The sequence below is a fragment of the Mustela nivalis genome, assembly GCF_964662115.1.
Source record: "Mustela nivalis genome assembly, chromosome: 4".
NCBI classification, from domain to species: Eukaryota; Metazoa; Chordata; class Mammalia; order Carnivora; family Mustelidae; genus Mustela; species Mustela nivalis.
In genome coordinates, this window is record NC_139023.1 from 63469235 (window position 1) to 63489275 (window position 20041).

At 53.9% G+C, this 20041-nt stretch overlaps 1 protein-coding gene across 1 annotated transcript in view; it reads right to left on the reverse strand.

Moving 5' to 3' along the window:
* Nucleotides 1–256: 256 nt before the first annotated feature.
* The window catches only part of LOC309863097 (epididymis-specific alpha-mannosidase-like), a gene marked incomplete at its 5' end in the record, with an annotated part of 55408 nt that continues 35623 nt past the window's right edge, over nucleotides 257–20041 (reverse strand). The window contains 13 exons of the mRNA XM_082727586.1: nucleotides 257–490; nucleotides 1706–1826; nucleotides 2657–2769; nucleotides 4219–4356; nucleotides 6677–6869; nucleotides 6951–7061; nucleotides 8159–8411; nucleotides 9245–9436; nucleotides 12732–12988; nucleotides 14586–14719; nucleotides 16318–16456; nucleotides 17370–17560; nucleotides 18911–19109. Coding sequence (XP_082583712.1) covers nucleotides 363–490; nucleotides 1706–1826; nucleotides 2657–2769; nucleotides 4219–4356; nucleotides 6677–6869; nucleotides 6951–7061; nucleotides 8159–8411; nucleotides 9245–9436; nucleotides 12732–12988; nucleotides 14586–14719; nucleotides 16318–16456; nucleotides 17370–17560; nucleotides 18911–19109 — 2169 coding nt within the window. The 3' untranslated portion in view covers nucleotides 257–362. The remainder of the gene's footprint in view (nucleotides 491–1705; nucleotides 1827–2656; nucleotides 2770–4218; nucleotides 4357–6676; nucleotides 6870–6950; nucleotides 7062–8158; nucleotides 8412–9244; nucleotides 9437–12731; nucleotides 12989–14585; nucleotides 14720–16317; nucleotides 16457–17369; nucleotides 17561–18910; nucleotides 19110–20041) is intronic.

Sequence of the window (20041 nt, forward strand, 5' to 3'; positions counted from 1 at the left end):
TCCATCATTAGGCACACAGTAGGCCCACACATCACACTGGTGGTCTGGGCAAGAGGGGGCGGGAGCCTGTGTGGCAGGTGCTTTTTCTGTCACTCTGGGTATTTCCCTCTGCCTTATGGGAGCTTCCTGACGACTCCTGCACAGGCACGAGGAATGTGAGTGTGCATACAGACATCACCCAGGAGAGGCCAGCTCTAGAGCCCCAGGAGAACATGCAAAATGCAATTTTTATTTAAAGCACAACAAAATCCCCAATCTGACCATTTTCTGCATTAGTTTATCAGGGGGGGGGGTCCTCGCTCATCCTCCCATGCTGCTTTTCCATGTCCTGAGTCCTGTTCATTTTCCTGGGGCTCTCAGGGTCACCCTGAGTTCACAGAGTCAACCAAGAGCTCACTGCTACAGAAGTGGATGAAGAATGTCCGGATTTCCTTCGGGTAAATGGTGACCTTCATGCCTTGCAGGGATGTCAAGTGAGAGCTGGAGCTGCCTGGGGGAGCAGAGATGGTCTGTTTTCAGAACCACTTGCTTCCCTGAGGCATTTCCACCGCACCCACCTACACTCTAATGTGGCTCTTCGCTGAAGGCCCTTGGTTGACCCATCCTGCCAGGACTCCCACTACCATGGGTCCCTTGCATTTTGGCCCTCCCATGCGCATAATATATAGGTGGTCCTGGCCATACATGACATCATTTTCCATGGGGTATAGCACTCAATTCCTAGAGCTTTCTCACTGAGGCCATCTGGTGGGGCTGTACTTTTTATTACTGGGTTCCACTAAATTCTACCTTAAGAGGGAAACCTCTTCATCCATTCTTCCACCCATCAATCCATCCATCCATCCATCCATCCATCCATTCATGATCCATTAGTCCATCCATCAATCCATCCATCCTTCCACCCATTCAAACATTCATACTCCAATAGGCTAATCCATCCATCCATCCATCATCCATCGATCATCCATCCATCCATTCACCATCCATCCATCATCCTGCAAAGAGAAATACATATCTACACATCTACGTATCCACTCATCTATCATCTATTTATCATTCAGCACATATCTACCAATCCATCTATTCATTTATCATCCATCACCCATCCATTAATTCATCCATCCACCCATGATCCTTTAGCCCATCCCTGAATCCATCCTTCTTTTCACCCATCCAAACACTCACACTTTCATAGACTCATCCATCCACCCAGCCATCCATCCATGATCCACTAGTATACCCAAGAAAAAAAAGAATGAGGGGAATGGGGAAAAGGAGAATGGAGGAGGAATGTGGCCCATCCTTAGACTCCACCAAGCTTGAGTAGGAGCAGCTCAGAGGGAAGAGGACAATGGTGATCCAGGCAGAGGGAACAGCATGGGAAAGACTGGGGGGCATGAAGCTGCCTATGTTGTGTGTGGTGTGTGTGGTGTGAGGCACATCATGACAGATGTCAGACCCCCTGGGATATGACTCACCCAGGACAGAGGCAGGGGGTGTGGTCTGCAGACACACACACAGGCATGCACACACACAGAGACCTGTGGTAGATTCTGGATGGTACAGAATCAGAGAAGTAGCCCATTCAAGGTCACACAGGCTATAATGGGCATAGCTGGGATCTAAATAAGGTCTGGCCTGCTCCTGAGCCAGGCTGGGGAGGGCTGGGATTCCCAGGCTCAGCCTGAACCAGGAGCTCTCAAACCTCTGCTGTGGGGACCATCCCGTGTCCTCCAGCTCCAACGGTGCAGCGTGCTCACATCCCAGGTTCCTGTGAGCGAGCGCTCCTCCACCTCCACCACCGGTCCCAGCCCCTGCAGCATGACCTGAGGGACAAGAGCACAAGGAAGGTGAGCTACCCCTGAGTCCCCAGATCAGAGTAGAAGCAAAGTAGGAGTAGGGGTGGCACCCACGCATGGGGCACAATATACCACCACATGACTTCTCCCAGCAAATCCCCAGAGGAACTCCGTGCCCAATTCACAGATGAGGGCCCTAAGACCAGGACCAGCGTGCTTTCCCAGGAACTGCACTGGATAAGCATACCCAGGGGAGGCAGGCACAGGAACTGCCTCCATCGTCCAGACCCCCTCTCCCCAGTATGGCTCAGGGGGTGCCCCAGGCTGAGGCCAGGTGTAGCTATCCATCCCTTGTGCCAAGAAAGCAGGGACCCAGTCTCCTGTGCAGGGACGGAGGCAGGTGGCCCCTTCTGGCCTGACCAGGAAGGGAGGGCTGGCCAGGAGGTGGGAGGCTTCTGGGGAAGCTTCCCTGCACTGACACAGGGAGGAAGCACTCAGAAGCAAAACCCCATTTGCCGCTGCCTTCCTGCTTCTGCAGACCTATCTGCTTGTGAGGCTGTGCCTGCAGGTGACCACAGACGATGAGCCAAAGAGAAACAGTCAGCATGCTGGGGAGGCCGGGTACAGGACACAGTGACCCAGGAAAGGACCAGAAAAGGTGAAGCAGCAAGAATGCAGAGAGAGGAGGGAGGGATGCCCACGTACCTCCACAGCGCCTACTCCAGGGTGAGCGAGAGCACCCCAGGCATCTCTGCCGAGGTCTTTGCCAGAGGGGATTTTCACACTGGGGTTTGCCTGCCTGCTGGGGCTTCAGGCCATGGCCTGGAAGCTTGTCCCAGGGGTCGAAGGGCCCTTACCTCCAGGTTCACATTCACGGGCTGAGACAGGACTGGGTCCTCCCCCACTTCATACAGGTGATGGAGCCGCAGCAGGACACGGTGGAGGTCTGCCTTAGCCTTCCTTCCGTGGCCTTCAGGGACAGAAGGACCCCATCAGCAATGATCCTCTAACTGGGCCCAGCATGCGACACCTGCAGTTCTCTTTCTACCCTCATCCTCCCTGGGAGGCACTGACACAGTCCCTTTGATGCTATTGCTGCACACAGGGTGTGAAAATCCCTTCTTCCTGTTCCAGGGGGTGGTTATGGATTGGATCACAAGGGTCAGGCAGGTCCTCTGTCTCCAGATGATGGTGGGGGTGTGGGTGGGATGAGGACCTGCTGATGTCCAGAATGACACAACTACTTCATAAGGTGACTCTGAGCTCAGGGAGACAGGGTGGGGGGAGTGGTCTCACTCCATCTCCGAGGTTCACCTTGCTCTGCCCCTCACTCCCCGCTCTCCATGGAGGAGGGATCTTCATTCAACAGGTCTGGGGCACCTCCAGGCCAGCCCCTTTCTTCTCCTATTTGGGAGCCAGCTGTCTACAGGATACCTATTCTCTTGCATGGGGCCATGCACACCAGTGGGAAGGGAATGCTCTGCCTGGTAGGGAAGGCTCCTTGCCCAGCATCTGTGACAGGGGGATTCCTGGTAATACGGTTCAGTGCTAGAACATCACTTGGCTGCAGGCATGAGCAATGGTCCCCAAGATGCACTTTATCAGATAAAAGTGTTATCTGGACTGTTGCCTCTTTATTTTCCTCCTTCAATCTGCGGACTCCTACTGAGCCGTCTTTGGTGACTGGAAGGACCTGGGTGGGGCTCTAGGGGACAAGAGGGTGGCTCAGCTCTGCCTTTGAGCTCCTCACAGTGGAAAAGGGAAGATAAGGTGCAGTTGGAGCTTTGGCAACAGGAAGAGTCAGTTTATGGCAAGTGTCACCTCCACCAGGGAGCCCTCCATGATGTCCTGCTGGGGGTTTAATGTGAACACCAACATCACTGGCTGGTGACTTGACTGCTTCCCCCTCTAGATGGAGAGCTCTGTGAGTCCAGGGGCCTTGCCTACATTGGTCAACGCTGATTACCCAGTGTCAGGCATAAGAGATATTTGTTCATTGAATGAATGGAAGCTCTGGATAATCATGCTTCCTGGGTTCAGAGGACGAGTGGGATTGGCTGTTCAGGGCTCCAGGAGGAGCCCCTGAGGAAGCAGGACTGCACTGAAGGCTGAGGGTCTGGCAGATGGTGGATGATGATTGGGGGTTGGTAGTGAAGTTAGCAGGGATCCATCAGAGAATGGGCATGGACAGGTCTGGGCTAGGGTCCATGTCCACAGTGTACCCTGCTTACTGAGTGACTCTGGTCCCCCACAGCCCGTCTGTGGGCCTGGCCCTCCCCACTTGGTAGAGAAAGGGATCAGGTGACCATGCAGAAGGAGGACAACTCTGAGAGAAGCCTACTTTGTCTGGTGATGGACATGTGGCCAGGTTGCCAAGGGGAGGTGCCCTGAATCTGGCTCCCTTGGACACCTGCCTCACCTTTCTGGAGATTCTGTAGGTGCTTTCTGTGGTTGGAGCTGTAGTTCCAGCCTGGGATGCTGAGGATCTGCAGGTGAAGACTTGGGGGCAGGGTCACGGGCTCTTGTTGCTGGGGGCTTGGGTGATTCTGGGCAGTCTCTGTGGGGCGGACACACAGAGACAGGAAAAGGATTGGGTCCAGGCTCTTCCTCATGGCAGTGAGAGCTCTGCACACCATGTGCCCTTGTTCAGACAATCCAGCTCCTGCCCACGTGTGCCCCACAGGGAGGACAGCCTGAAGCACCTGCTGGTCACTGCACTTCAGGTATCCCCTCTCGTGCCTCTGTCCATGGACATCATTCCACCTGGATGCCTTTCCTCCCACCTGTCCAGGGGCTCAGACCACAGAGTCTAAGAGCCAGAAGGACCCTGAATCTCTAGTCCAGCCATTTCAAAGTAGAGATGGGGAGTCTACCGCCCAGAAAGGTGATGGGGTTTGTTCCAGATCACAGGGCAGGTTCAGGCAGAGCCCTGATTTCAGTGCAAGCTGTGGGATGCCAGCTCTTCTCTTGTTTTGTCATTCATGGCCCCCCTGCTCAGAAGACACCTCAGCCCCCTCCTCTTTCCAGGAAAAGCCCTTTAAGCTCTAGGCTCCAGCTGGAGCACCATCTCCTTGCAGTCCCCAGGACACATTGATTGGTCCAGGCTCAGACCTCAAGCTCCTCTCTGCACCAATCAGAAGCTTTCCATGGGACTTTTGCACCTGGCCTGGGAAGATTGAGCTCAGTCCTTCTGCAGGGGATGGGGTGGAAGGGGGTATGCATGACACAGGAGTTCACAGCGTCATCCCGGTAAGGGGGATAAAGAAGTTTGCAGACAGGGAAAAGCACAGCTGAGAGTGAGGGAGAGGGATGGACTCATCAAGGTCCACCCCTCTGAGCACCAACTGCACCCCTGCCCTTCCCACAGTCATGTGCACACACCTCAGGTAGAGTTTGCTGAGGGCTCAGCCAGTAAATGTTTAATTTCTCTCACTTTCAAACAGGAGAGACCAGAGTGGGGCCAGTGAAAGATCCTGACCTAGCCATGGGCCCTTCTCAGCCACAGGGCCATCCCCCTCTGTGGAAAGGGCTCCCAGCTTCCTGGAAGGGACAACTGACTCATCCTGGAGCACCTGCCTGCTGGCCAATCAGATCCCCTCTCTGGAATAGGGAACCTGAGATCCAGAGGCAGGCAACTCATGGCATCCTGGAAGGATGATTGTGAACACCTGCTCCCCAGTGGCCCGCAGCTGCCCTGCCCCCACTTCCCCTGCCCACACCTCTTGTCCAGCTGCTCTGAATCCAGGAACTTGTCCACACCCTGCCCAATCAGCAGTGCCTTCCATGTCTATTACCTCCAAACAAGAGAAACTCAATGACCCCCTTCAAGTTGATACTGATCTTCTCCAGGATCTTGGTCCCCAACACACAAGGTCGCAGACTCTTACCCAGTACCTCTCCCTATGCTCCCTGAAGCTGGGATGTTTATGAGCACAGCTCCCCAGTGGAGAGCTCAGGACAAATCCTTCAGGAGGGGCCTGGCCGTACCCATCCCCAGTGTGCAGCACACGGCAGGCACTCATACGTGCTTCATACCAGAGTGAGCACCAGCCTCCTTGCCTCAAATACCTGGGAGGGTCTTGCTCTAAAACTGAGGCAAGGAGAAATTATAACCACATTCTCATCAAAACCTCTGCAAGTGAGTAGAACAGAAAAAGTTCAAGGATTAGTGAGACAGATATGACATTGTATCTAACTGTTTCATTTTTTTCACATTTTTAAAATTTATTGTAATTGTAGATTCACATGCAATTGTAAGAAATACCAAGAGGTACCCGTTCACTCATGATCAACTTTCCTACAATGGCAACATCTTGAGTAATCAGGTACAATACCATGGCCAGGATATTACTAACTGTTTCATTTTTTAATTGCTGTTTGAATGTACCATTTTTAAACAGATCATTACCTATGTTCAATTATTTTCATACAGACACAGCCTGTTTTAAGTCAGTAGGGGTTTGAGTGGAGGGAATTCATGAGTTTTGCAGATCAAACCATGGAGAGGAATCTCCCTCACTTGGTGACAGCATACCCAGAAGTCACATAAAACAAGTCTTTTAATGTTGATCTTCTATCTGTGAAGCCATATGTGTCATATTAAGAAAGAAAAAGAGACATCAGAGCAAAAATGAAGGAAACTCAGGGAAAAGGCAGAAGGTGGAATGGGTGTGTCTCAGAAATGCTCCCACCACCTATATGAACGTAAGTGAACCATGAACCTCTTTGCCCAAGTTCGCCTACACCTTACATGAGGACTTTGGATCAGAGACCCTGAACTCCCTTCTGCTCAACGTTGCCCAGATCAGGAGTGGTCCACACCCCTCCCCAGGTCTACCTGGCCAGGTGGGCTCATTCTGGTATGAACACTCCCTTACCATTCAGCTCTCTTAACAGCACTATGGGTCTGTGCTGCAGCGCCAGCCCACTCCTCTGGCGCAGCCCCGCGGTGAGCGGCCGGGGTCCCAGCAGGAGCCAGAGCACAGGGTGGACAACAGAGGTATCGTCCAGCGTGAGGTCATAATCCAGAGCCCAGTCAAAGTTGTTCCACAGCTGGCGATGGAGCATGACCTGCAGGGGAAAGCTATCTGACAGGGCCCCCTCCCACCTGCTCCCACCCACCCTGAGGAGCCAGAAGTGTCCATTTCCTACCTCTACCTGGCCATTTCCTTGGCTGGAGATGCCATGTGCCTGCTCAGACAGCAGCACCAGCCTGCTTTGGCTGTCCTCGATGAAGGCGGACTGAACCATGGGGTAGTAATTCTGTGCACACAAACACGGCCAGACTGGTGTCAGGGCAAAGTACGGGCAGGACTGCTGGTCAAGGTCCCCCTCGGGTCACCCCTGCCTATCCCCCACACAGACACAGCAACTCCTCAGGGTGCAGCAGGAAGACTATTGTAGAGGCTCTGACCATAAGAGCCCAACAAACTGTCATTGACATTCAGCTCCACTGCTTCCTGCCCATCTGGGCTGAGCCCACTCAATCCCCAGTTTCCCTACCGATTCAATGGGGCCAAGACCCACTGCGCACATTCCTGCAGGAGTGACGAGGGGGTGTGTGGGTCCACCTGTTATGGGTGCTGGGCCGAGGGTTGCTACAGAGAGAAAGGGCCAAGTGTGGTCTGGGGCAACAGCCACACTCCCCACGCTCTGTGCTCTGCTGGAGCAAATGTCCAGGGAGGACGCAAAAGGAGCCCCTGCACAGCACTGGAGAGTAAGCAGGCAGGGATGAAGGGACCAGAACTCACAAGCAGAGCAGGGTGGGGACATACCTCTCTGGGTCCCCCGGGTGAAGTAAGAACTAATGATTACGGGGGTCACAGGAGACCCCCCCAAGGGGGCTTCACCTGAATTGTTCCCTGACCCTCCCAGTCCTGGTGACCATTGTTATTCCTTCCATCAGGACAGCGTGGAGCCATAGCGAGGCCAACCCACTTGCCCAGGGTCCCAAGGCTGGAGGCCTAGGGTGGGGGAGCTGATGTGTGGCTTCAGGCCACACTCATCACTTTGAATGAGCTGCCAGGCAGTGTCTCTGCCACAGCACCTGGCGAGGGTCAGGCCCTCTAAGCCTTTGACAAGCATCAGCTCAGAAATCTCAGAATGACCCCCTGAGGAGGCACTCATCTTACACAAAGGAAACCGAGGCACAGACAGGGACAGGGACAGCCCAGTGTCTGTGGTCGCACCGGATTTAAGACACCAGGGGTGACCCGAGACGGGGTCCTCCACCCCCAGCAGCACAGGTGGGCAAGGGGCTCACAGGTGGTGCTGGAACGGGCTTCTTGCTCTGGCCTTCTGGAAAAGGGCCATCAGGGCCACCCCATGGGTGCAGGTCCAGCAGGCATCCTAGGGCCTACCCGAGCGATGCTGTTGGTCGCGTGTTCCCGGAAGACTCTCCGCTGCATCTGGAAACCGTTGCTGTCCGAGTAGAGGATTTGCCGGTTGTGGAGACTGGTGCTGGTCCTCAGGACGACCTCACGGTTCAGCTCCAAGGGGCCCACCCGGTACTCCTGCTCGATGCGACGGCAGAGCAGCTCCCCACCATGGCCAACCGGCACGTGGGCGAGCCGGGAGTAGATGGCATATGTGTGGTTCCGGTCTCTCTCCTTCCTGGAGAATTGGGACTCAGTGGGTCAGGCTCTGGAACTCTGCAGATGCCCCTCAATCCTCCTTCCCCTTCATCCGTCTCTCCGTCCCTTCCTCGCTCCCCCCCTCTCTTCTTCTCTTCTTTCCTCTCTTCCTTCTTCCTTCCTTCCTGTTTCCATGACCCCTTCTCTCCCTCCCTCCTTCCTGCAGTCAGGCAGAGAGTCAGGGAGCCATCCTGGGTGAGAGTCAGGCAGAGAGCCAGGGAGTTCATCCTGCCATAAATTCAGTGTGCGGCCAGATATCTGGGTGTCGGTTGGGAGGTCTGGGCTCAGGCTGTGTCAGACAGGGCATTAGTGCCCAGGGTAGGCTGTATAATTGGGGTACAGTTGAGTGTCCTGCAAGTTGATCCTCATTTGAGGTTTCTGGGTAGCCTCAGAAATATAATGGGAAGAGCCTGGTCCCCCGATAATACGGAGCTGGGAGGCCTGACCTGGATGGCTTAGGTCTGTGCTGTCACACAACTTCTGGTGTAAGTCATTATCCTTGTGGGTTCCTGTCCCAGCTCTGACATTGGACACCTGCCAGGATGTACAGCCCATGCAGTGGGGCCAGGATGCCCCACTCTGGAACAATCATGTCTGCATCAAGCTCCCATCAAAAATGAGCTGGTATCAGGAACACACATGGACCCTGACTCCCTCTGGGAACAACCTTGTGTTAGGGACACGTATGGGCCCCAACTCCCTCCAGGAATGATCTGGTATCAGAGACATGTATTGGCTCCGACTACCTCTGGGAATGAGCCAGTGTCAGGAACACTCATGGACCCTGACTTCCTTGTACATGTGCCAGCATACCTGTAGAAGAACTGCCGGATCTCAGTCATAAGCTTTCCTGCCACAATCTCCAACTTCACACCCTCCCATGCTGGTTCAGCAGTACCGTTGGGTAAAAATAGGTAGTAATTAGAACTGAGTTCCTCAAACTCAAGATTGTTGACATGGTACTCCATGAACTCCTGGGTCACCCGCACTGTGCTGTTACTCTCTCTGCAGGGACAGGAAAAGGAAAGCAGTATTCTCTTCATGCACTTGTGTCCCGAGCATTGTCCTTGTCATCTGGGAGCTGGTGAACAGCCTTCCATGCAGACAACCACCTCCATAAGAAGCAGAGTAAAGAGACCTCAGCAGAACCTCAATGAGAGTCACGAGGCCGCTCAGTCACACCTATGCACATGGTTCAGATAACGTCCGTGAGACACCCTCTCCCCTGTGCCATGTGCTGGGGGGACCCCACGCAGTAGGGCGACAGAAGCTGTATAACAGAACCCCAAGAGCGTAAGCAGAGGGTATTGAAGCTGCCCAGAGGGAACGTCCCCTGGAGGTGGTGCCTGGTCATCAGGCAGCCAGCAGGGCCACCCACACCTTTCAGAGGAACCCCAAGGAGCACAAGCAAGGACTTCATCATGCGGACCCCCAGGCACCCAGATGTAAAGAGCCAGCACCTTCGCTCACTTCGCCGCTTCCTCCTGACTCCCGAGGGCAAGGAATATGAACCCACCTCACTCCCGAGGCCCGCGAGGCTGGAGGCCCTAATCCCTGGCACAGGACCTGATGTCTGGGAAGAGCCCAAGTCAGGACTCAGGTTCTGTTCCAACCACACGATCTGGGCTCATCCCATTCGGTTCAGATACTGGGGTTGGGACAGAGGGTGGGGGAAGAATGGGCAGAAACTCAGAGCCCTGTAGACACATGGATGGTGTAGACACGTGTATGGATTGTACCTCTATGTGTGGTCAAGGCACAGCCACGTACTGGGATCGGGGCATGGGTCTGCGGGTACAGAACATAAAGAAGTGTCCCTTCCACACCCATTTGGGGGATTTCTGTGCTATTGTGTTGGGCATGGACGGGAAGGCAGGGGGTCATCTGAGAAGGGTCCCTCTGGCCCCTCTGAAGAGGCCAGAAAAGGTTCTGCTCATTAGTCTGGCCCAAACCCTTTCCCTTCTGGCTGCAGGCTGCCTGCCGCCTACTCCCTGCATCCGCTCCACGAGGTGCCGTCAGCTAGAGACTGGAGGAGTAAAACATGCTCCATCTGCTGTGGGAATAACACCGAGCCTGAGGGGGGACGAGACGCTCATGCCCATAGCAGCATGGATGGACTTCAGACACAGAATGCTAGGGGGAGGGAGCCAACCCCACAGGGCTGCATGGAGTTCATCCCCTGGTATGAAATGTCCAATTTAGACAAATGCAGAGACAGAGAAGAGTCAGAGGGGCCATGACTGATGATGCTCACTTGAGCATTGAGTGTCCTAACCCCACAGACGGGGAACATTTCCATGGCTGAGCTGTTTAGTCAGCAAATTCTATCCATAGTGCTATCCTGTGACAAAGAAGGTCCCTCCACCCAACCTGCCCTGGGTGGTCTCTGTACATGGTGGCTGCCCCCTCGGGCCCTGCACAGGAGGGTCCTGCCATGGAACAGCTGTCCCCTCATCTGTGCCCATGAATTCTCTGGCTCTTCCACTCCTCAGGCCTGGCTCCAGGTGCCTCCTGCCCACCAAGACTCCTCTGAGCCACTGCTCTCCATTTCTATAGCTCCTTCTCTCTGTGACCAGTGGTTAGGCACTGGGCCATCAGTTTACCCTGGAGGGGATTTCAGGGACCCTAAGGAGCACCCAGTCCTCACCCAGCCAAAAGGAACAGAGACAGACAGGGGTGAAGGGATGGTCAACAGGCCAAGAGTGTACTACTGGACATGCTGAGTAAAGGGTCATGGCTGAGGATGAGGCCTTTATGAACTGCACATAGGGAAGGCAAGGTGGGGCTGTCTAGTTGGGCATCAGGTCTGACTGGACAAGCATCCCAAGACCAGCCTGGGGACTGTCCTCTGACCAGGGAGGCTCAGAAGTTGCCTGGCTGCCCCATCCTCCTCTCCCCACCCAAGCTGGCTGCAGTCAGCTCCTTCTACCTGCCATACTCTCTCTCAAGGGGATCTTTAGAATGATAAGGACCCGGCTCTAATGGGGTCCCCCTATGGAGAACTTCCTAGTGTGGTGAGGCTCCAGAGCTGTGCACAGCTGCCCTCAGGGTGAGCTCCAGGTACCACTTACCTCACACCCATGCTCCTCCCTCCCTTCTCTTTCCTTCCCCTCACTTTCTGCCAGCTGTTCCTCCCAGACTTCCTATTCCTCCTCCACTTCCAATCCAGTTGGGAGGCCACATCAGGAAAAGCAGCTGGAATACAACTTTCTGGGATGTGACCTGGGGGTGGACAAGGCTGTCCCCAAAACATCTGAGAGGGTTTTATTTGGGAGTCACCTGCTTTCTTTGTTATTAACAATAACTGAATGAATGGATGTGTAAATGGATGGATGAATGGCTGGCTGGCTGGATGGATGGATGGATGAAAGGAATGATAAACAGACATGGATAGGTCAAATGATAAGTGGATGGATGGATGTGTGTAGGTGTGAATGGATCAGTAAGTAGGTGGATATACAGACGTATGGGAGAGTGTGTGGTTAGGTATGTAGGCAGGTAGATATATGAATGGATGGGAGGTGAGTGAATGGATGGGTGGATGGTTGAGTGAGTGAATGGATGGATGGATGGTTGTAAGGTAGGATGAATATAGAGACAACTGGGAGGATAGTGGATGGATGGAAGAATGGGTGTTTGGATGTATGCATGGATGAAGGATGATGGATGGGAGGGTGTGTGGGAGGGGTAGCTGATGGGTGGCTGGATGATTTGGTGTGTGGATATAAAATGACAGTTGTAGGGGGTTAGTGGATGGAAGTGTGGTTGGTTAGTTGAATAAATGGATGATCAAGGATAGCTGATGGAGGGAAGGAATGATGGATGAAAGAAAGGAAGGAAGGAAGGAGAAGAAGGTTATTATTGGCTGGATGGACAGATGGATGGACAGAAAAACAGATACATAGGTAGATCAAAAGATAAGTGATAGATGTATGTGTGGGAGTGAATGAATGGTAAGTAAGTGGTATATGGATGGACAGGGAGTGGATGGAAGGAAGAATGGATGGATGGATGAATGGATGGAGGGGTGCATGGATGGGTGGATGGATGACAGGTAAGCTGATGAATGCATGGGTGGTTATTGGATATGGATTGGATATGGATCAATAGCTGTGGCACAAGGGTCAAGACTTGTACTGGTCTGGCCTCACAAACGCAGAAATTAAAATAGTAATACACGAGGGCCTTCACCCCTTTCTGGTGATTCCCCTAGCTTTAAGAACACAGGCAGGTGGGGATATGACATGCCCAGGCCTCAGCATACGCCTCTGCCTCAGAGTCAGCAATGGCTGTGCCTCACCTCTCCAAGATGCTGTGCATGAGGTTAGTGTCAGCATCCAGGAACACAGTGTAACAGTCATTCTCCACACGAATTAGGTGCCTGCCCCCTGAACCAGCATGTGTCTTTGTCCTGCGGACAAATTTGGATGTTTTGACAGGTGTGGCACCCTGAGTCCCCTGGGCGCGCTTGATAATGTAGTGTCGGTAACTGAGGCCCGGGATTGTGGTCAGCACATGCAAGTCATAAGCTGTTTCCTTCTCCTTCGATTCCTGAACCTGCAACACCAGCAGAACAAAACAATATAGTGGGTTTCAGGACAGGAGGACCCTCAGTGTCCTCACTATACTGTGACTGCACACCTCCTGGGCAGGGTGCTCATTACCCATGGACAGTAGGGTCTTTCCATCATTGGTCTGTGCTGAGTTCCCTTCAGGCATCCTCCCTGCTCACAAGGATCCTGCCCCAGCACCATCTCCTTCCCTAGCTTCCCTCGCTCCTCAGACTCCAGCATCAGACACCGCCCTCCCTTCTCAGCACCCCTACTGTTTCGTATCTCAGAGCCTTTGCTCATACTATTCCCCCTTCCTGGAGAGCCTTCTCTCTGAAGTCCCTTATTTCACACCCTCCAATTTCCCTAGGGGACATTTTTCTGTTCACCCCACCATCTTCCTCATCACCCTGTCCCCTGACCTGGGAGGGATGGAGGAGGACACTGGGCTCACTCAACTGAGCCCCTCACTTTCCAGGGGAAACATGCAGCATCTGAGCCCCCATGGGAAGCTTGGGGGCCCTATCAGCAAGCCGAGGATGGCTGCACACACCATCCCATCCCAAGCTTTGAGGGACATGCATATCCTGTCTCTGCCCCCATCCAGCTCTGTCAATCTTCCTCGTCAGAACACAACCATCTGTCACATTCCACACGTTCTTATTTGGTTTCCTGTCTGTTTCCCAGGGTGAAAATATGAGTCCTCTGTGGACAGGGACTTCATGGGCTTGGTTATTAAGGAAGCCCGGAACTAGGCCAGAACCTGACACACAGTAGGACTCCAAAATATTTGTTGAGTGCATTTACTCAGAGTGGTGTTACGTGTGGGTGAAGAAGGGGGTGCTAGGGGTTGGGTCTGCTGAAACCAACACCATCCTGTCTCCCTGCCCAGGTCAGATGAACTCCTTCTCCTCCTGCATCAACCAAGGTCTGCTACCCTGGCTCCCCAGGTCATCACTCCATACCACACATGTCCTTTAAGTGTCTGACCTGCCCATTCCCCATGGTGGTGCTGCTGTCCAGGACCAGAATGTGCCTCCGGGAGTGTTTGCTGAGTGGCTGATATCAGCACCTCCTGCATGTCCACAGGGAAACCCTGGCACTGGGGGACAGGCAGGGTCCCTGGGCCCCTCGGCTGGCTCCAGGCAGTGGTAGGAAATGAGGACAGACCACACACAAGCTGGTGTCTGGGTGTGCGGACACAGGCAGCTGGGCCAGCCTGGACAATCAACATCTCTGCAAAGTGTCCCTCTGAAGACTGCTGAGGGCCTGTCCACAGAAAGTAGATGTTTGCATGAGAACATAAATATGCCCCATGCCCAGGGCATGAGGAGAAGCCTCTCAACCAGGGCAGGCCACCCAGGAGACCCTCCAGGGAGGGGACAGTGCTGGGACTTCTAGGCACTTCAGATGCTCACAGACCAGTGAGAGTCCCCTGGTGGATCCCACTGACCTTACTAGATAAGGGTCTCTATGGGGTGTCTTCCAGGTGTGGCCCCAATGGCCACGTGTTCATGTGAACTGCTCCCACTTCAGAAAGTGCCCTACTGGAAAAGATGTCAGCGGCAGCAAGTGTGCCCCGGTGCATGCTGTCAGGGTCATACCTGTGCAGCCACCGGCTGGCCGAACTCATCTGTGACGTGGACCCTGGAGAAGCCCACAGTCAAGGTAACAAAGGTGGTGACCGTCCAAGCCAGGGGATTGTAGACCACAGCAATGTGTTCCCCAGCTTCTGGGTCTGCACACAGAGAATTGGCTTTACCAGCTGCCATTGGATTCACCCAACACCCCTGGGGGTCCTGGCTACATGGGAAACTGAGGCAGAAGAGAAACATTCCTGCAGAGTTACCGGGGGAACTGAGTATAGGACCAGTGAGCTAGTGATCTTCTACACCAACAGGCCCCATACTCTGCTCAGGGCTCTGTGTCCATTCCCCAGGCCAGGGATGCTGGAAGGGATCACACTGTGTCCTTCTGGACAGAGAGGACCCCCATGCTCCTTACACATCACCCCTGACAGCCCCATTAGTTTAACAAGGGAACTGAGGCCCCAAGAAGTACAGTCACATGTCCGACCTGACCAGCTACTAAGGTGTGGCTCCCAACACACCTTCCTTTGAGCCCTTGGCATTGGGAAGGACTGGAGAATTCCCAGAAGGCTGGAGGTCCAGTCCAATCACCTAGCCCAGTGTCTGAGCCCCAGTGATGTGACTCTGGGTTACTTCTCTGTCCATTCGTTACTCCCAGTGAGATAAACTCTGCTCATCTGATGAATCCTGGACCCCTGAACACATCACACACTTTCCAGCCCCGTGCCCCTGCCCACGCTGTTCCCTGTGGCTGGGACACCTTTCCTGACCTCCACCCCTTCATTGCTCAGACAAGTCACCCTGGTGAGGTCATGGGAATGGACGGCCCCGCCTGGCAGGGAAATCAGACTCCAGTTCCAGCTCTGCTGCTGCTCTCTGTCCCAGCCAACCCCCAGATCAGTGGGCTTTGACGCTGGGCATTGCATGCATGGTTCCCAAGGGCCTTCACTGGTCTGAAGGTTAGACAGCATTGCCGACAGATGCAGACGGAAGGAAGTGCAGACCTGGTGAGCAGGGAGGTCAGATGTGAGGTGCACCATGACAGAGCACAGGCTGAGGTGGGGTGCTGGGAAGGTTGCAGCAGGCCTTGTGCACACGACATCAGGCACTGGGAGGGAGGCCGAGGTGTCCCAGTGCCCCTAGGACTTTCTGGTTCACAATTCCCAGTCTCAGGCTGCATGATCTGTTACTCCGGATGTGTGAAACCTTTGCTGTCAAAGGGCCTGGAATCAGCACCCAAACTGAACTTAGGAGGGAGTTGGGCAATCCAGAGGGGGTCATGTCCCTGAGAACACCTGTATCCTCTGCAATCCTGCAGCTCAGTCCCTGGGTTCAATTCTAGCTCTGCTCCTCCCAGCTGGGTGACCCCGGGCATGTCCACAGTCTCTGTTTCTGGTGTGTCCTCAGCTACACAGTGAGGACAAGAGCACCTCTTAGCTTACAGACTCTCCAGGCATAGCAGTAAACACTGTAAGCTGGGTGCTGAGCAAACACCTAACTCAGTTGGCTATTAGGACGGGCTTCAGTGGTGACCTCCCCATCCTCCCATCACACACAGAACATGGAGGCTCAGAGGAGTCAAGGCACTTGCCAAGCTCAGACCAAGGGCTCAGGGATGCACAAGGGATGTGGTTGCAGATCTGAAGCTCAGGTTGTTCAGGTCCTCTCCATGACCCCCAGCTCAGCTCAGAAGGGTTCAGAGCCCCCTCCCAGACATGTAGGGCCATCCCACAGGGGCCTTGCTTACCTGAGTATGCCGGGGTCCTGTCCTGGAAAATGGAGGCCATCAGTTCGTGCACACCCTGCATCCCTGACCTCAGATTCTTCACGTACATGTTTCTCACCTTGGGGGTCTCAGTCCCAGTGATGGCATCATGGTGCTGTACCTGGGTCCCAACCAGAGTGGGAGAAACTCTGGATCGGGCCTGCCTCTGCAGACCACCTCCTGGAGTCTGGTTCTCCTTCCCTCTCACCAGATTCTAGTGGAGCAGGTGGGCATCCCTACCATATTCCAGAGTAGAAAACTGAGGACCAGAGGTTTGATGACTTTGCAGAAACCCACTGAGTCCTCTAGCTTGGGCAGAAAACAGACATCTGCAAGGGACCCACCCCAGCTTCACCTCTGCTGTGCAGTCTGCCTGTGAGTGCCACTGGGATGCTCCAGGCACCCTCCATTCTCTGTACCAAAGTGGACATGGGATGAGCTTATCTTCCCCAAAGAGAAACTGAGGCCCCACCAGCTAAAGCTATGTGTCCTGCCTACTCCAATGGCTCAATCTATTCACTCCGCTCCCAACACAGTGACACATTCTGTCAGTTTTCCCATCTGTACAGTGGGGACACATGAGACAGAACATTGGGAACAACTTGCTGTGGGGCAGCCACCGTGCCAAGCAGGTTATGTACATTCACACATTCAGTTGCCCCACCATCCTTGGGTAGGCATGAGCTTCTCAGTTTAGAGGGAGGGAAGTAGGGCTCAGAGAGGGAAGTCCTGAGCCTGAGGACACACAGCGGAGTGGGATTGAATCCAGGCAGGACTGTAGAACACTAATGCTGCTTCTCTTTGCCCTTTGCCCTCTGGATAAATTTGGCTCTAAAGCCTACTGAAACTACCAGTTGAAGGCTATCAGAGCATGGTTCTGGCCTTGGCCCAGGGTCCACCTGCACCTGCCATGGGACCACAGGCCACCTCGGTGTTCTTTTCTGAAACGTGCACATCTAGTGATCAGGGGCTGGGGAAGTGCACTGCACAGGATGTTTCCAACCTGATCGTGTTGCTGAGAGGGGTGCCGTTACCTCAGAGACAGCCCAGCGGAGCTGCTGAAGCTGCTTTAGGGCCCAGTCCAGGTCCAGGTGCTGGTGGGGGACTGGCCACACAGAGCGTGTGAACATGGACTCCCCAGCATACAACAGAGCGCTGGCTCGCCTGGCCAGCCCCTTGAGCTGGTTGCAAGATGAATAGAAGCCGGTCCAGGCCTGATGTGGACCTGGAGAGAAGGGCTGGCAGTTGGCTTGAGTCTCCCTGGCCTGGGGGCTTCCTGAGATCTAGTCCCAGTAGAGCTAGGGAAGCTGGGGTCTGGGCTCTGGCTCTTCCTGGGTCACCTATGGGGGCTTCCATAGACTCCTTCTCCAGCCAGGCCAGGAATGGTCCAGGGATTCTAGAGAGGGGCTGGGGTAACTGTGAGGATCAGGTTGGGCTGGACCAGGCCTGGGATGGGGAACCAGAGAGCCCAGGGTGGACCTGGGAAACCTGGAACAGCCTGTGAGCCAAGGGCCTAGAACACCTCTCGGGAGCAGTGGGAGAGATGGGAGCCAAGTTGGCAGCACCCAGTTGACACAGGCCTTTGAGTGCTGGCATGTGACTCGGGGGCAATGGGGAGTCCGAGACAAGCCTGCAATCACTGGGGATCCACTGACCACCCAGGGAGGTGGGATCGGGGAGAGCTGAGGGATCCCGTGTCTGCTGTGTGGACCTGCACATAGGGAATGACTCCTGACTAAGACTGGGTGGGAGGAGGGGGGCTGGGTGCCTCCTGGCAGCATGGCTGGATCCCACAGGTGGTTGACTGTCCCTATAGTTCTTGCCTTCTGCCTTCTCCCAGGCTGAGGAGTGTCTCCATTCCCTGATCGTCTCCCACATAACCTGAATTCACCAGGAAGGGTAGCCAGCCCTGTGATCCTGGGAAAGGCTACAGGCTGTGTGGTCAGGAGACCACACTGTCCACAGCTCCTCCAGCAGGCTGAGTGTCCTGGTCAGGCAGGGGCGCCCTGCAGCCTAAGCTCTAAATCCCCAGTGACTCAGAGCAGGGACCAGGGATCACTGCACCTGTCCACTCTCCACATAAACATTATCTCTCCTGGAGGGTTGCACCAAATCAAGCCCCTTCAGAACACCTGCAGGACATTGTCCTATCTCCTCCCTCCTCCGTGTAGCCCCGCCCACTTCAGCATAGCCACGCCCACACTCACGTAGCCTCCCCTACCTGGACTGTAACCACTCCCACAAGGAAGTAGTTACACTTGAACTGCAAGTGTAACCCCGCCCACATCAATTTGCCCCTCCCACCTCAACTGTAACCATGCTCACAGCCTTGTAGCCCTCCTGGGTGAAGGCGGCCAAGGCCTTGTGGATGTGGAAATAGGAAGCTATGGAGCCCTTCTGTGAGTATAGTGTCAATCCTAGGATAGCTAGGTGGGACAGGATATGGGGGCGGGTGTGGGGAGCAGGGGCCATCTCTGCCCCAGTGACCCTCAAAAGCTCCATCAGCATGACAGAGCAGACTCGGTGGGCACCCTCCCCAACACCAGATCTGCAACCAACCTGCACGGGGTCATACCTGAGGAATAGGGCAGGAAGTCTTGGTGCTCACGGACGTGCCAGGTGACATTGGTAGCTTGCAGTGCACCAAAGTATTTGGCCAGCGTGGCGTACTCCACAGAGATGCCGAGCCTGGATTTGTAAGAGTTGGTGTAGTCCAACAGAATGTCCATGTTGGCAAACTGCAGTGAAGCGTTGAAGAATTGCTTGTCACACCCCTGCAGGCCAGGACACAGCACAAAACCTTGGAATTCCAGGGCAGAGCCCAGTTCAGGAAGAACCAAGTCCAGTCTTCATCACCCTCATCAGGAGCCCTCCCACTCTTCCTTGCAGAAGCTCCAACCAGCTCCCCAAGTACATTCTTGCACCTACCTACCTACCTTCCTCCTTTCCTTCCTTCCTAACCCTTTCCTCCCTCCCTTCCTTCTTTAATTCCTTTCTCCCTTCCTATATTCCTTTCTTTTTCTTCCCTACCTTCCTTCCTTCCTTTAATCATGTTTTATATCTCAAGTACTTATCTATCTTATACCTGGACATTTGTACCTTTTGAACACCGTCACCCAATTCCCCCACCTTCCCCCCACACACACACCTCTGGCAACCACAAATCTAATCCCTATTTCCATCAGTTTGGTTTTTCTAGATCCTGCGTATAAGTGAAAATATATAGAATAGATATTTGTCTAACTTATTTCAGTCTCTGAGCTATTCTGAACATATATCTGTATTACTAATTATCAACATCACTAATTGTAATGATAAAATTATGTATATCTGTGATAATAGCTATGGCTCACATTTGCTGACCTTGAGCTCACTTTCAAAATGTAAAGGCAAAGCATGAATAAATTCCTTCTACGTTAAAGATTGATTTAGTTATTTGACAGAGAATGACAGAAAGAGAGAGAGAACACAAGCAATAGGAGCAGGAGAGGGAGAAGCATGCTGCCCACCAAGTAGGGAGCCTGATGTTGGGCTCAATCCCAGGGCCCTGGGATCATAGGCAGATGCTTAATGACTGAGCCACCCAGGCTCCCCTAATTCCTAGTAGTACCTACCTATGAAGACTGAATCAAGAAGAAATAGGAAATCTCAACAGACCAATTACTACTAAGGAGAGTGAATCAGGAATCCAAAACCTCCACATCCA